The 17,400-nt window shown below is 44.0% G+C and overlaps 1 protein-coding gene across 1 annotated transcript; it reads left to right on the plus strand.

Moving 5' to 3' along the window:
* The first annotated feature begins 385 nt into the window (after positions 1 to 385).
* On the plus strand, positions 386 to 3,548 carry LOC123083182 (NAC domain-containing protein 66). Its single transcript, XM_044505292.1, has 3 exons — positions 386 to 779; positions 875 to 1,206; positions 2,696 to 3,548. The coding sequence occupies exons 1-3, from the start codon at positions 608 to 610 to the stop codon at positions 3,425 to 3,427; spliced, it is 1,236 nt and encodes a 411-aa protein (XP_044361227.1). The 5' UTR covers positions 386 to 607; the 3' UTR covers positions 3,428 to 3,548.
* Positions 3,549 to 17,400: the final 13,852 nt, after the last annotated feature.

Below are 17,400 nucleotides of genomic sequence, written 5' to 3' on the forward strand. Positions count from 1 at the left end.
TACCTTGTGGAACTTGATTTCCACCTATAATTTATGACAACGTCACGCATGAACATGAAATAAAAGAGAGAAACGGCTGGCACGCACACATCTTTTACTTTCTGCTGCTTAATTTCCTCTTAATTTATGATAACGTCAAGCATGAACATGAACGAAAAGAGATAATCGGCTGGCACAGACACATTGATCGACCGTTCCTGTTGCTGTCGGTTTGGGCCATAGTTTTCGTTGAGATTTTTAAGGTCACGTGTCCTTTCTCGGAGCTCCTCCCCCCCCCCCCCCCCCCCCCCCCTTGCCGGTGGGGACCACCATGGCCTCGGCGTTTCCCTCTCGAGAACGAACGTAACTAATCCCATTACAAGGCTAGCTAGCTTGGCAGCAGCTATATATAACCCGTTGCCATTGTTTCCTTGCACCCCATCACCGGCAACAACTTCATTCCCCTCGACTCGACACCATCGTCTCCCTCCCCTAGATTGTTTCATCAATTGTTGCTAGTTGTAGGCTATAGCTAGGTGGACCATTTCACTCCAGCTACAGCACTGTCTTCTTTATCTATCCTCTAGTGATCGCTGTGTGTGTGAGATTCACCCATCCACCATCGACCATGAGCATCTCCGTGAACGGGCATTCGGTGGTGCCGCCGGGGTTCCGGTTCCACCCCACGGAGGAGGAGCTGCTCACCTACTACCTCGCCAAGAAGGTGGCGTCCCAGCCCATCGACCTCGACGTCATCCCCGACGTCGACCTCAACAAGCTCGAGCCATGGGACATCCAAGGTGAGTTCATGCATGAGTTCCTCGCCAATGCTAGTTCGCATGTGCGTGCCCATGGTGAACCAACTAACTGGCCATGGAAAAACGCGTGCATGCAGAGCGCTGCCGGATCGGCACAGGCCCGCAGAACGACTGGTACCTGTTCAGCCACAAGGACAAGAAATACTCGACGGGGACGCGCACCAACCGCGCCACCGCCGCCGGGTTCTGGAAGGCCACCGGCCGGGACAAGGCCATCTACTCTGCCGCCGGCTCCGGCCGCATCGGCATGCGCAAGACGCTCGTCTTCTACAAGGGCCGTGCCCCACATGGCCACAAGTCTGACTGGATCATGCATGAGTACCGCCTTGACGACGCCGTCGCCCCTGTGACCAACCCCGTCTTTGCTGCCGGCGACGCAAGTTCCTACTACTCCGGCATCTCATCCCCGGTACGTCTACTGTACCACCTACTTCCAGTTCACACTATTCTACTGTACTCCCTCCGTTTTTAAATATAAGTCTTTGTAGAGATTTCACAATAGACCACGTACGAATATATATAAATGCATTTTAGAATGTAGATTCATTCATTTTGTTTCGTATATGGTCCATAATGAATTCTTTCCAAAGATTTACATTTTGGAACGGAGGGAGTAGTATGTTGCGACTGCATGCACGGTGGCCGACAGGGATCGAAATAGCTCGCGAGTGGTGCATGTGTGCGGTCAATGTACGTACTGTACGCACATACTTTCTATGTATGTACACGCGGCACATATGCGACAGTAGTGAAGATTATGTCCGGATGGTGGTTGGGAATGGGAACACACATGACATGATGCAATGGGTTAATTTGCAAGAGTGGGAGCTGTGATTTCCTTTCGATGGGTCGGCGTCACGGAAAGGGTGGGTACTGGGTAGTAGGTTCAGTACTTGCGAGCAGACATAATCGATATTTGTTAAATTAAAATTTAAATAGCGGTGGCAGCTCGACTAGAAGTTATGAAAAATTATAAAGCTATAAATCCGATTTAGTGTTCCTTTTAAACCATTATTTTAAAAAATAAGAGCACAATTGGCTACGATCATATATGTCTGCTACTGGTCGAATAATGGACATTTGCATGCGGAGACACTGGCATGTGACAAACTGCCAACAAACCTGATGAGACCCACCCTGAAATTATATGAGACCAGGTCTCATATAATTCGGGTGAGACCCACCCTAATGGATGACACGTGTCATTCATAAACCAAAAAGCATCTAATCCCTCCCCCCTGATTTCAGATGGGGGATGAGGGAGATGCTTTGTGATTTGTGAATGCCACGTGTCATCCGTCAGGGTGGGTCTCACCTGAATTATATGAGACCTGGTCTCATAGAATTATTTTCCGACCTCCATTGCCGAGCGAGCCTTTTCTATGGTAAAACCCTATGTGCATGCATGCATTTTTTTTCTCGATAAAGGGCCTACATGCATGCATGGATATATTTGAGATCCATCGACAAAGACCCTTTGAGCCTTTTGAGCTGGCTTCGGTAGTAGGAGTACCTTCCATCGCAAATTCAACACCATGCATAATTAGCTTAGCTACTCTAATTACAATAAAAATAATGTGTGGCTGGGTCGCAGTCGACTAAGATTTAACTAAGTCTTAGTCAAATGACATAGTATATGAAAAGAAAAAAGAAAAAGCTAAAAAAAAATTGCACGGATCTTCACGTAAGATCAAACGAATATAGCACCGACCGAGACATAACCAGACTTCACAAAATTATAAAAAATAACCGCATGTAATTAAGCATGTCACTTCTTGTAGCGACCGGCCGAGGGGAATGATCAAAGTTAAAAGTAAAGTTGGGCAAATAATCCATTTTCTCGACCGATCGATCTGATTGTAAATTAATTGACGGTGTTATCCATATGATATGCGCAGGTTCACGGCGTGGCCAGGGACCAGTCGTCGTCGGCACAGGAGGACGGGTGGGTCATCTGTCGGGTGTTCAAGAAGAAGAACATCGTCGTGCAGCACCAAGCTGGTCAGAACCGCGGCGGTGGCGTAGCGTCCAACAAGCTGGTCGGCGCCGGTGCCATGGAGCATAGCCAGAGCAACTGCTCGTCGACGGTGACCGCGGCCAGCGAGAAGGCCAAGGAGCAGATGCACCAGCAGCAGCACCTGCCGCACAGCGACGACGCGCTCGACCACATCCTCAGCTACATGGGCCGCTCATCCATAGCATCGTGCAAGCAGGAGACCAAGCCCGCCAACCCGTCATCGTCAGCGCTGGACCACTTGATCAACAACGTGTGCCACAACGGCACCAGCACCCTGTACGACAAGTTCATGAAGCTCCCACCGCTCGAGCATGTCATCCCCGGCGGGCTCCTGCCCCGGCCGTCCGAGTACAGCAGCGACTGGGAAGCTCTCGAGCGTCTCGCCGCCTACGAGCTCAACGGCCTCTCTAACCCCACACTGGACGAGACGACCAACGACATGTCCTACATCGCCGACGAGCTCGGTGGTGCCACCTCCTACTCCCGCGATGGCACGCTACACATTCCCTCTGTCACCGGGTCCGACGACGGCGACTTGTGGAGCCTGGCGCGGCCGGTGTCATCGCTACACGTAGAATTGACGATGGCCTGGTTTAAGGCCATCGGATGCTGACACTGTCCTAGCCTAAAATTGTGGTGGTTTTTTGCAATTTACCTATAAATAACCTAAGATAGAGGAGGTCATACAAAAAAGTAGAAGTAGATAAATAACGTAAGATGATGGAGGCCCTATATATCCAAAGACTACACAAACATCCATGATTGGAGAACACCTCCCCCTAGTGCCTCTTCGTCCTGACTCCTTTATATACCCCCTTCCCCAACCCAACCATGAATATGTGGGAACTTTCGCACCGCTGTCTCATCAACTTTGTCGCACCGATGACAATGTGCAGGTAGCGCGCCTTGGACTATGGGTCCAAAGCAATAGCTTATTGGCATCTCTCCCCAGTTCTTCGATACAAATATCTCATGAGCTATCTAACATGATTGTGTGATCAATCAGATGTAATTTTTGGTGTAATGAATTATCACTTTAAAACCAGAATATGTATATAGATTATTTGTTAGTTTGTTTTGGTTCTTTGTTGCATGATATGTATATGTACATGTTCTCTAATCTATTAGTCTTGCACTAGCCACGTTTGCATTATTGATCTCTAAGATAGAGTTTTGGATGTTGGTTGGGTTTAATCTTCCAAGTAATCTAGCTGAGTGGCAGAAAGACCAAAAAGGCTTGTAGTGTGTTATTGTCACTAAAGATAAACAAGATAGTAGCCTAGTTGTCTAGTTGATGGACCGAAGGTAAAGAGAATGTACTATCAACACTATGTCACCTTGCTTGATGCAGGGCTCTGTTTTATTACTTAATACTTTGAGATGTATGATGAATTTTGTTCTTGAAGTGCACAATTAGTGATAGATGCAGTTGAATAACAGTCTACGGATATAAAGATGGAATGTTTATATGCTGACATGTATGATCAAGGTCAAACATAAAAAAATGCAATTTAAGCAATACGCAACTGTAATACCGTGGTATACGCGGAGTGCGCATAGACGCTCGGCGGAGCTTTTGCCGAGGTGAAGTTACTCATCGCCGAGTGGATTGCACACTCATCTTATATGCTTTTTGATGTTGTGTTAATTTGCCGGTCAGAATGCCGGAGAGTTCTGTCTTCTCGGTGCGACGCGAGTTCCGTTGATATTAAATTCCAATAATCTTACTCATGAGCTCTATCTTCGCTTGTTTCTGAAGCCAGGTTGTAATTGCGGAGAGGTTTTCTACACATCACATGAGGTAGCACATCATTAAACATAGATAAATATATTTTCCAATAGTTAGTTAGCTTTCCTTTGTCAAATGCACTAGTCTCTTGTCTGGTTGCCTGCACGCCAAAAGCTTCAGGCCATTCTGGATTACCATACTACAATTGAACTGATGCTACACCTGACCTACACCCAGCAGAGGACAACTCTGGAGCTGAAGCCTCCTCCAGGCTAGGAAGAATGTTTCCTAGATCGGGGGCGACCACCTATATGTCCTCTATGCATCAGATGGAGACCGCCGGCATATGGCTCGCAATCTTCATGCTCATACATTTTGTTTTCGACGGGTCGTTGCTCTGATTTGGTACGGTGGTACCTACATGTCGTTTGGTGCGGGTGAGTTCAGAATGGTAGAATGGTTCAACCAGTGTTTCTTTGCATTTCTTTTCGGATATTCTTTTTATTTTTTTTGCCGGAATTGCTTCCTCTGTTCAGGACAAGGCATCAACGCAGCCTACCAAATCATGTAGAGTATCGTGCTGGTAACCCGTTGGCCTGTGCAACACATGTAATAGTAGTATACACACAAGCAAAGCATTAAAAAACCTGAACTTTTTCTTACAATTTGTCCTTCAATTGTGCAGGTTCTATCAAAGAAATAAAAACAGTGCAGATTTGGTCTGTGCCAGTGCTGAAGAAGGATCTGATTATCTACCCAACCCAAGCATAGCTCAATCATTCACCCACTAGCTGCTGCTACCTAGGATTCCTAGTACTATTCTTCTGTCCTTATACGAGCGTGGTGGGGTGTTAGGTGCTGCTAATGCAAATCATTTAGACGCCCGATCCCCGACGGCAACGTAGTTGCGGCCGACGGTGCATGCGGGAGCAGTTACGTGGACAGTCGCCCGGTGCTGGCCAACGTGATGATTAGGGAGCCGCCCTCTTGGAGGAGATCACACAGCAAAGCTGCTGCATGCCAGGTGGAGAATCCTTGGCCTCGGTTTATTTTTGTGCGTGTGGCTTTGCCATGCATGAGTTTGGGCATCTCCAACCAACATCTCTTAAAATTCGAATCATTATCTGTCCGTGAACGCATACGGACGTGTCCGTGGACACACTAGTAGAAAAGGGGCCAATGGTCCAGGCCGGACCAGCCCATTAGTCCCGGTTCAATCCAGAACCGGGACCAATGGGGGCATTGGACCCGGTTCGTGAGCCCCAGGGGCCGGCCGGGCCACGTGGGCCATTGGTCCCAGTTCGTCTGGACCTATTGGTCCCGGTTGGTGGGACGAACCGGAACCAATGGCCCTCGCTCCTGGCCCACCATCATTGGTCCCGGTTGGTGGCATGAACCGGGACCAAAGGACGACCATTAGTCCCGGTCCAGTCCACCAACCGGGACTAAAGGGTTGGTCCTCGTTGCGGCCAAAGTTTAGTCCCACCTCGCCAACCGGAGGGAAATCAGACCGGTTTATAAGCCCCTCCCTCTCTGCCTTATTGAGCTCCTCTGAAAATGAAAATAGATGCCCTTATATAGGGAATTTAGGCTAAATTCATACCAATTTCTCTTGAAATTTGTTATGAATTTAATTTGAATTTCCTCTATAAGCGCATCTATGCTCATTTCTGAGTAGCTTTTTTTATATATTTTTTCTTTTCTGCTATATTTATTTTTTTCTTTTTATTTCTGAGTTGTAATAAGTCATTAAAAATAAGCATCTATGCTCATTTTTTAGTAAAGTTAATCATAACTATTTTTTTTTATTTATTTTTGAATTGTAATAAGTCATTAAAAATAAGCATCTATGCTCATATTTTAGTAAAATTAATCACAACTATTTTTTCTTCTTTTTATTTCTGAGTTGTAATAAGTCATTAAAAATAAGCATTTATGCTCCTTTTTTAGTACAGTTAATCACAACTATTTTTTGCTTCAATTCATTTCTGAGTAGTTTTCTATATAGTTTTTCTTTTCTTTTCAGCTATATTTATTTGTTTTCTTTTTATTTCTCAGTTGTAATAAGTCATTAAAAATAAGCATCTATGCTCAATTTTTAGTAAAGTTAATCATAACTATTTTTTCTTCTATTTATTTTTAATTGTAATAAGTCATTAAGAATAAGCATCTATGCTCATATTTTAGTAAGTTAATCACAACTATTTTCTTTTCTTTTTATTCCTGAGTTGTAATAAGTCATTAAAAATAAGCATCTATGCTCCTTTTTTAGTACAGTTAATCACAACTATTTTTTGCTTCAATTCATTTCTGAGTATCTTTTTATATAGTTTTTTTTCTTTTCTGCTATATTTATTTTTTTCTTTTTATTTCTGAGTGGTAATAAGTCATTAAAAATAAACATCTATGCTCCTTTTTTAGTACAGTTAATCACAACTATTTTTTGCTTCAATTCATTTCTGAGTAGTTTTCTATATAGTTTTTCTTTTCAGCTATATTTATTTTTTTCTTTTTATTTCTCAGTTGTAATAAGTCATTAAAGATAAAAAGAGGCGCAATGCTTGTTAATTTGCTTCAAGCCTTTCAGAATAGTGTCAACTGCACTGCACATAGCTCTGTGCAGTCTACCGTATTCCTCAAGGCTTGAAGCTAACCAACGTGCAGGAGCATTAGGCCTCTTCGTCATCGTCTCTGCACTCAGGGCTTATAAACAGCTGCGAGTACCTCTCGCTTGGCGAGGTGGGACTAAAAAAACAGCTGCAGGAAGAATCAACAAAAAAACAGCTGCAGAAAATAAAAAAGTAGTTAGACGGGTCCATTGGTACCGGTTGGTGGCACCAACCGGTACCAATGCCACTCTTTGGTACCGGTTGGTGCCACCAACCGGGACCAATGCCCCTCTTTTAGTCCCGGTTCGTGCCACCAACCGGGACCAAAGGTCTTCGTTTCCCGCCCTTTGGTCTGCTGAAAAGAGGCCTTTGGTCCCGGTTGGTGGCACCAACCGGGACGAAAGGGGGCATTAGTCCCGGTTGGAACCACCAACCGGGACCGATGCTCTTGCTATATATACAGGACTTAGCAGTTTTCGATCTCTCCTGCTCCACTCCCGTCGCCGCGCGTCTCCCTGCCGCCACCTCGCCGTCGCCGCCCCGCCCCGCCACGCCGCCCCGCCCAGCCCCGCCCCGCGCCGTCGCCGCCCGCGCGCCCCGCCCAGCCCCGCCCCGCGCCGTCGCCGCCCGCGCGCCCCGCCCAGCCCGCCCGCGCCGCGCCTCGATCGACGTCGCGCCGCCTCGACGCCGTCGCCTTCGCCGTCGCCGTCGCCTTCACCGTCGCCGTCGCCGCCCCGCTCCGCACCTCGCCATTGCCGTCGCCTTCGCCGTCGCTGTCGCCGCCCCGCTCCACTCCTTGTTAGGTTAGATGTGTAGTAATCTAGATATATGTAGTTCATAGATTTTGTTGTTAGATTAGATTTTTTTTTGGTTAGATTAGATGTGTAGTAATTAATTTGTTTATATTATGTTAGATTTTTTTGTTAGATTAATTAGATTTTTTTGTTAGATTAGATGTGTGTAGTAATTTAGATATGTAGTTCATAGATTTTTTTGTTAGATTAGATTTTTTTGTTAGATTAGATGTGTAGTAATTAATTTGTTTATATTATGTTAGATTTTTTTGTTAGATTAATTAGATTTTTTTGTTAGATTAGATGTGTGTAGTAATTTAGATATGTAGTTCATAGTTTTTTTGTTAGATTAGATTTTTTTTGTTAGATTAGATGTGTAGTAATTAATTGTTTATATTATATTAGATTTTTTTGTTAGATTAATTAGATTTTTTTGTTAGATTAGATGTGTAGTAATTTTGATATGTAGTTCATAGATTTTTTTGTTAGATTAGATTTTTTTTGTTAGATTAGATGTGTAGTATTTAGAAAAAGGAAAAAAATAAGAAGTAATTTATATATAGTTGAACTAGCTAGTTGATTTAATAAACTAATTTGTTTTATTTATAGTAAGTGCTTAGTAGTTGAACTAGATAGTTGATTTAATTAATAAAACTACTTTTATTTAACTATATATAGAAGTAGTTGCCGCATCGACGTGGGCGATGCCTATCCCGCATCCTCGTCGTCGTCGACTCGGCGGTGGAGGCCTGCTTGATCAGGGCCATGTTCGGGACTGGGCTCCGCCGGGCTTGTATTGGGAGGTGCTACCTTCTGGGGGACGTAGGTTGGTGAGGAGGCAGCCCATTGTTGACCCGATCCTTGTTTGGTGGCGGTCGCGTGGGCCAGTGATGGTGGTGAGGCATCCGGACACCGCGGAGGTGGTACGTCACCGTGTCAGCGAGGAGGACGAGCACGTCCGTCGCTACATGGTTGCATTGGAGGGCAGATTCGACAATACCTGGCAGGTTCTTCAGGGATCTCACTGGAGCTATGATCCTGTGATGGTTCCTTATCTTTGGGTGTCCACCGCCCGCGTCTATACCCGTCGGGCGCTACGGTTCTAGTTGTATTAGTGATAATATTCGACGATGTACGGACACCAAGAGATGATGTACTTTTGCTTATAATTATTGAATGCATGCTAATTTGAATACTATACTTTATTTTATGATTTGGTTTTGCTTATTTTATGATTTGGTTTTGCTTATTGAATGCTCATATTGGATAAGTTCTCCTTCATTCCCGTGTGCTAGACAATTTGATATAATAATGCATTCCGGAATGAAAGGAGAAGCTACGTACATCGATCATCGATAGTCAACCCGTGATTAATAATAATGATCTAGTTTAATATTTGAATTATGAACGTAGGCCGGAAATGTCGTACTAATCGGACGACGAAAACCGCCCGGGGGAGTGCGACTGGTGCCACGACGACCGAGGTATCTGCGACAGGTTCATTGTGCTGGACGAAGATCGTCGCTTCAGCATTAAGCTCGAGGAGACCTTCGATGTTCATACGGTACGCAACCGACGATAATAGTTTTTTTCGTAATTACTCATGACTTCAACTATTTTAATCATGACAATATTTTTCATCTTTTCCAATTCGACTAGCTTACCCCATGCTTTGCAAGACGCTATGTCTTGGAGAGGATGGGTTTTGAAGACCATGAAAGTTTCGAAACCAAAAAAATTATCCTAAGTACCCATCATGGTGTGGATTTTCAAGTAAAGCTGTACAATGCTCAGAGTGTAACCCATTTTGGTTGCAAAAATTGGGAAGCACTTTGCAAGATGTATGGTTTTGATGAGGGTATGCTTGTTACCATGGATCTTGATGATCCTACAATCGAGCAAGACAGACCTACGATTTTCGTCCTTGTGGATACACCTCCAATTCTTCCCCCATCACTACTAGGGAAAAGCCTATACACAGAATCTTAGCAGCAGCGCGGTTCAAAAAGGAGCGCTGCTGCTAACTAGTAGTAGCGCGTGTCCTGTAAACTCGCTGCTGATAAGGATTTAGCAGTAGCGCGCTCGGCCTAAAACGCGCTGCTACAAATATCGACCGGCGGTGTTCACCTAACTCTAAGTAGCAGTAGCGCGGTCGCAAGAACCACGCTACTGCTAAGTATGTAGTAGTAGCGCGCTTTTTCCGGGATCGCTGCTGGTAAATTTCAAATTGCCACACTTTTTGGTCCCAGTTAGCAGTAGCGCCGTATCCCAAAGCGCGCTGCTGCTAAATCCTTATCAGCAGCGCGTTTTATGTCCCGCGCTACTGCTAACCCGCACCAACCCAACACCTTTCCCCACCCGTCCCTCCCCTTCCCCTCCTCTTTTCCCTTCCCCCTACCTCCCCTCCTCTCTTCCCTTCCCCCTACCTCCACCACATGCTCCCACTCTCACTCTTCTTCTTCTCCTCAATACTTCTCCCCCATTACTCTCTCTCTTCTATCCACCTTTCTCTCTCTTCATTACTCCTATATAACTACACCACCTCCATTAATGCATCTCCTTTCTCTTTTTCCTTCCCCCTCCACTAGTTGAAGTTGTCTCCTCCCAAATTAGGTAGCTAGGTAGATGTAGGATTTAGTTAAGTGACCTATTTGCCCCCTAACTAGATCTATACACTAGTGCAGAACCGGGCAATAGCACCGGTTCGTAAGGCCCTTTAGTGCCGGTTCCATAACTGGTACTAAAGTGTGAGCACTAAAGCCCCCCCCCCCCTTTAGGACCGGTTCAGCACGAACCGGTGCTAAAGGGAAACCACGTGGCACGAGCCAGCTCCAGGGGCCTGGAGCCCTTTAGTACCGGTTGGTAAGACCAACCGGTACTATAAGGTTTGGTTTTTTTTTTAGTTTTACGAATTCTTTTTCATCTAATTTTGTGTTTCCATTTTAATTCTTTTTCGTTTGCTGGTATTTTAGATACTACACATTGTACACGTTATGCATATATATATATATATATATATATATATATATATATATAAATAGAATTTCTAGTAGAACCAATCATCGAGTTCAACATGATTGTCATGATATTATAAGCGTTCATATATAACACCACAAAAGCAAATCACTTAAGTTCAGAACGAAGAACACGGACATGAAAGGACAAGTACTAATTAAGAACAGCATGAAGAACTAGCTAAATCACTCCTGCTAGCTACTCTCTCTCTGGTAAAATAGCATAGAACATGTATAGCTCTCCTGATTGATCATACTGGAGCATGCCGATGAACCTGTCTCCTAATCATGGGCTGCGCTTCTCATTGCTGCCACCTAGTACTTCTCTGCGATCATTAACAATTTTCCTCCAATCTTTCACTATTAAGCATTCATCGCTTCTAGAAATCTTGAATGCATTCATATGCAATGTAGGATATCTTGGCCGTAAGCTAACAATTGACATCTGACCTTTAGTCTCGATCCCCTGAGGCACAACTGTCATCGGGAGTCCCTGTTAAAGAACATCGTATAGTACTTAATTAATATACTTAGCAATGAAAAGTTTAGCAAAAAAAAATGTATGCAAAATATGCACTGAGGATAAATAGTAAATATCTTACCATCATTCCTAAATAGATGTGACCGTAGTTCAATACCATCACTATTGGTTGCACGTTTTGAGTACTAACATTTCTAAGTGCAGAAAGAAAATTTGTCTTCACAGTATGAAGATCCTCAAGCCATGAAACATAATGACTTATCTCCTCGCAGTTTAGTTCAGCGCCGGGACAGTAGTAGGTCCTGTCTACCAAGCGCCGGACATGTTTGGTTGAATGGAGATAAGCTGTCAATAGAAATTAGTTGTCAGTTATTTTTGAATAAGCAATATCAAAGACAAAAATATAGTTGAGAAGAACTCACATAATGGTAGAACTGGAGGTGTCTGCACATCGACCCATATGTCTCTATTACCTTCAATATCATCTTTCGGACGAATATCAAAGGTGATAATCGTACCAGGCTCAAATGCATAAGCCTTGCATAGTGCTTGCCAAGTTTTGCATTCAAAATAGGTGTACGTGTGTGCATTGTATACTTTGACGTTGAAAGTATAACCATCATGCTCAGTTTTCAGGTAAGCTCTCTTTACCTCCATAGTTTCCATATCTTTGAAACCGATCTTATCCAACAGGGGATGCGCTAGTAGAATAGTGAAAATTAAAAATTATAAGTCAGGCAAATGAAGCATATATAAGTCATGCTTAATTACGAAAACAGACTTGTTGTTGTGACTTACTGTATCGAATTCGAAAGTCTCATCCATCTTGATGCTGAATCGCCTACCATCAACAAGGAAATTTCTGTCGCATTGGCCGCGCTGGTCTTCACAGTATTCGCACATAATGAAATTTTTTCCATCGTCAGACGACATTTCCTATGTTCATATTAGGCGAAACATTAAACACTTACTAATTCAATTAATTCAACTACTTCTATTAATTCAACTAAGCATTTACTAAAAATAACTAGTTATATTAATTCAATTAGTTCAACTAAGCATTTACTAAAAATAAACTAGTTCTATATATTAATTCAACTAGTTCAACTAAACATTCACTAAAAATAAACTAGTTATATTAATTCAACTAGTTCAAAGTAAGCATTTACTAAAAATAAACTAGTTCTATATATTAATTCAACTAGTTCAACTAAGCATTTACTAAAAATATACTAGTTATATTAATTCAACTAGTTCAACTAAGCATTTACTAAAAATAAACTAGTTCTATATATTAATTCAACTAGTTCAACTAAGCATTTACTAAAAATGAACTAGCTAGTTCTATATATTAATTCAACTAGTTCAACTAAGCATTATATTTACTAAAAATAAACTAGTTATTATATTAATTTAACTAGTTCAACTAAGCATTTACTAAAAATAAACTAGTTATATATATTAATTCAACTAGTTCAACTAAGCATTTACTAAAAATAAACTAGTTATATTAATTCAATTAGTTCAACTAATTAAGCATTTACTAAAAATAAACTAGTTCGTTCTATATATTAATTCAACTAGTTCAACTAAACATTAACATATTTCTAATTCATCGATGATAACATTTCTAACATTCTAAAAATAAACTAGATAGTTCTAATTCATCTAAACATTATAGAAAACAGAAAATAAGTAAAAATGTGTGTGTGTAGTACGTGTGTGTGTACACATACATGTGTAGTGTACGTGTAGTGTGTGTGTGTGTGTGTGTTTGTGTGTGTCTGTGTGTATGTGTGTGTGTGTGTAGTGTGTATGTGTGTATGTGTGTGTGTGTATGCGTGTGTGTGTATGGAGTGGGCCGGGCGCGTACGGGTGGCGGGGGCAGCGACGACGGGCGGCGGGGGCCGGGGACGGCGACGAGACGGGCGGCGGCGGCCGGGGACGGCGACGAGACGGGCCGGCGGCGGCCGGGGATGGCGACGAGATGGGCGCGGCGGGGGCGCGCAGCGACGACGATGACGGGCGGCGGGGGCGGCGAGGGCGAAGGCACGGCGGCGCGTCGGCGTCGGCGTCGGCGTCGAGATCGAGACTCTCTCGCGCGAGAAGTGGAACGAAGCGGCGACGAGATAACTGATTTTTCGTAAGTGTCATATATATAGGGGGAGCCTTTAGTACCGGTTGGAGCCACCAACCGGTACTAAAGACCAATTTTGTCCAGCCCAAGCGACTGGAAACTGGGCCTTTAGTACCGGTTGGTGGCTCCAACCGGTACTAAAGGGCAACCCATTAGTACCAGTTGGAGCCACCAACCGGTACTAATGGCGGTGCGCTTTTCTGCTATTTTTTCTTTTCAGCTATAGTTTTTCTTCTTTTCTGCTATTTTTTCTTTTCTGCAATTTTTTCTTTTCTGCAACACTTGATGGTCAAAGTCTAGAGTTATAACTTAAAAAAAAGAAACGTCACACTGGTTTATAAACCCAGCCGCGGCTGCCCTTTCGAACTCCTCTATTTAGCAGGCTTCTGGGCCTAATTAGGGTGCGCTGCCCTGTGAGCCTGCTGGCCCTACTGGGCATGTATTTGCACACCCAAGGTCTGGCAGGCCCACAGGGCAGCGCCCCAACATTCTTCTTCCTCTTCTTCTCCTTCTTCTTCCTCTTCTTCTTCTTCCTCTTCTTCTTCTTCTTCTTCTTATTCCTCTTCTTCTTCTTCCTCCTCCTTCTTCCTCTTCTTATTCTTCTTCTTCTTCTTCTTCTTCTTCTTCTTATTTCTGCGTAGTTTTTTGTATAGTTTTTTCTTTTCTGTTATATTTATTTTCTTCTATTTATTTGTGAGTAGTTTTTCATCTAGTTTGCCAAAATTCAACATTTTCAGAGTTCATTTTGTAGTGATTTTCAATTTCATGGTCATTTTGTAAATGATTGAAAAATAGCAAATATAATTTTTTTCTTTTCTGCTTTATTTTTTCTTCTATTTATTTCTGAGTAGTTTTTTCTTTTTTGCTATATTTATTTTCTTCTATTTATTTCTGAGTAGTTTTTTTCTTTTGTTTTTTTCTTTTTAGCTATAGTTTTTCTTCTTTTCTGCTATTTTTTCTTTTCTGCAAAACTTGATGGTCAAAGTCTGGAGTTATAACTTAAAAAAAAGAAATGTCGACGTGCAATTAGTTTTTGCCATAACAGAAGAAGTCCGGAGTTGTAATAAGTTATTAAAAATAAAAAAGAGGTGCAATGCTCGTTAATTTGCTTCAAGCCTTTCGGAATAGTGTAAAGTGCACTGCGCATAGCTCCATGCAGTCTACCGTATTCCTGAAGGCTTGAAGCTAAGCAACGTGAGCATTGAGCCTCTTCTTCATCGTCTCTGCACTCAGGGCTTATAAACCGCTCTTAGTCCCTCTTACTTCGTGAGGTGGGACTAAAAAACAGCTTGCCATAACCTCATTAGTACCGGTTCGTGGTACGAACCGGCACTAAATGGTGATGGTGGGGCCATAGCCTGACCGCAGGCTGACACAATCTCTTTAGTACCGGTTCGTGGCATGAACCGGTACTAAAGGTTCGCCACGAACCGGTGCTATTGATCGCCGCCACGAACCGGCACTAGTGTACACATTAGTGCCGGCTGAAATTCCAACCGGCACTATTGTACTTCACATTTGACCCTTTTTCTACTAGTGATATTTGTCAAGAAGAGCTTTGTGCACTTTTGATCTCCCTACAACATCATCTCCACTGTGTGCTCGATCTCGATCGAGATAGAGGTGATGAAAATTTCATGCTTTTGTAAAATGAAAATATGTTTATGTGTGTGTGATATGTTTGTGGAAATTGTGTGTGTGGCATGAGTTGACGCCGCCAAATTGTGCTTTTGAGTTGCCTATGTTTTGCCGAAATGTCGATTTATTTCCGTTTCGGCGAATTCCGGGCAAACTCTAGATCCATATATGTCCTATTTTTAGGGAAGGTCATGCCAAATTTTTTTATGACTTTGATGCATGCATGCATTTTTATAATCAATTTGTTTATTATTACCGTGCAGAGTTGACGATGGTCAGTGGAACGATGGTGGACAGGTGGTTGCGGTCGGCGGTGCAGGACATGAAAGAAAATAACCGGACAGAGGTTTTATGTCCGTGTCGAAAATGCAAAGGAATAGTTTGGCTCGACCCCCATGACGATGGTCGTGTCGAAGCGCACCTGCTCATGACTGGTTTCATGGATGGCTATACTCGGTGGATAACTGAAGATGAGGATGACGATGTTGAGGATGCCGACGGGGCAGGCAATGATGACACGGGGCAAGACGAAGAGATGATCGATAATGGCGGCGGCGAAGAGGCCGGACATGGCGGCGGAGAAGGGGCCGGACATGGCGGAGGAGAAGGGGCTGGGCATGGCGGCGGAGAGAACGACATGGACTCCACGCAGCAGAGTTCGTCGGTACTAAGTTCAATTGTGCGGGACCCTCATGTTCAAGCATTGCTTCGCAAGGAGACGAGTACTGAGAGAGCTGCTTCTAGAGAGGAGGCTAAGCTGGAGCAACTGGTGGTAGACTCGAACACTCCATTGTATGATGGTTGTAGTCCTGAGGTGACCCGCTTGAGTTTCACGCTCCAACTCCTGAAGACGAAGGCTAAAAACAAATGGACCGACACTAGCCTCGATGAGCATCTCAAGTACCTAAAGGATGTTCTTCCCGCGGGTAATCTATGTCCTACTAGTGTTGATGAGGCCAAGAAGATCGTGTGCCCTCTTGATCTGCCACACATTAGATACCATGCATGCATCAACGATTGCATAATTTATCGAAAGGAGCACGCGGAAAAAAACAAGCTGTCCGGTGTGCAATGCTTCTCGATACAAGAAGGCCGGGAAGAAATGTCCCCAGAAAGTTGTATGGTACTTACCGATCACTCCCCGTCTCCAGAGGTATTTTGTAGATCCCAAGGAAGCAAAGCTAATGCACTGGCACGCGGAGAGGAAGAAGCCCGATGATGGAGATGATCCGAAGCTGAGACACGTGAAGGATAGAAGCCAGTGGAGAGCGTTGAACAGCTTCTATCGGTATTTTGAATGTGATGCAAGGAACATCATGCTCGGCGCGTGTACCGATGGCATGAATCCGCTTGGCAACCAGAACACCAACCATAGCACATGGCCCGTGTTTGTATGGATGTACAACCTCCCCTGGTTGTGCATGAAATCGAAGTACATTCACATGACCATGCTTATTCAAGGGCCGAAACAACCAGGAAATAATATTAATTTGTATCTGGGGCTACTTCAAGAGGAGTTAGACACGTTATGGAAAACACCAGCCAAGACATGGGACGCCAGCAAAGGTGAGTATTTCAACATGAGAGCCGCGCTAATCACGACAGTGCAGGACTATCTCGGTTACGGATATGTGGCAGGCCAGGTGTGCCATGGATATTGCGGATGCACGCGGTGCATGGATGATACGATGTCTCAGCAGCTAATGTCAAGGAAAGATGGTGGGTCTGGGAAAATCGTGTACATGGGGCATCAAAGATGGCTTGAACAGGACGACCCGTGGAGAAACCGTGGAGACCTATTCAATGGTTACGCTGAGCATCGAGGACCTCCACGTAAGCGGAGCGGTGCCGAAATCGATGAGCTGTTGAAAAACTGGAAGGAGTGCGCCGCGCCGGGAAAGACGATGAGAAAGGCGCCGGAGCCGCTGCTGAAGGTATGGAAGACGAGGTCTGTGTTCTGGGACTTGGAGTACTGGCACAAACTCGATACACCTCATTGCCTTGATCAAATGCATATCTGTAAGAATGTCCTTGAGAGCTTGCTCGCAACACTGATGAACATGCCGGATAAGACCAAGGATGGGCCGAAGGCAAGAAAAGACTTGCAAGATTTGAAAATCAGGGAAGATCTGCACATGCCGGCCCGTAAAATGTCAGACGAGACAGAGACGGAGACAGAGGCAC

This window comes from Triticum aestivum, chromosome 4A, assembly GCF_018294505.1.
Source record: "Triticum aestivum cultivar Chinese Spring chromosome 4A, IWGSC CS RefSeq v2.1, whole genome shotgun sequence".
In the NCBI taxonomy this organism is placed as follows: Eukaryota; Viridiplantae; Streptophyta; class Magnoliopsida; order Poales; family Poaceae; genus Triticum; species Triticum aestivum.

Bases quoted from the DNA above. Each gene is read 5' to 3' on its own strand.
- LOC123083182 (XM_044505292.1), top strand. From the start codon at position 608: ATGAGCATCTCCGTGAACGGGCATTCGGTGGTGCCGCCGGGGTTCCGG. The intron at 780-874 runs GTGAGTTCATGC...GCGTGCATGCAG, and splicing joins CGAGCCATGGGACATCCAAG to AGCGCTGCCGGATCGGCACA. The intron at 1,207-2,695 runs GTACGTCTACTG...TGATATGCGCAG, and splicing joins ACTCCGGCATCTCATCCCCG to GTTCACGGCGTGGCCAGGGA.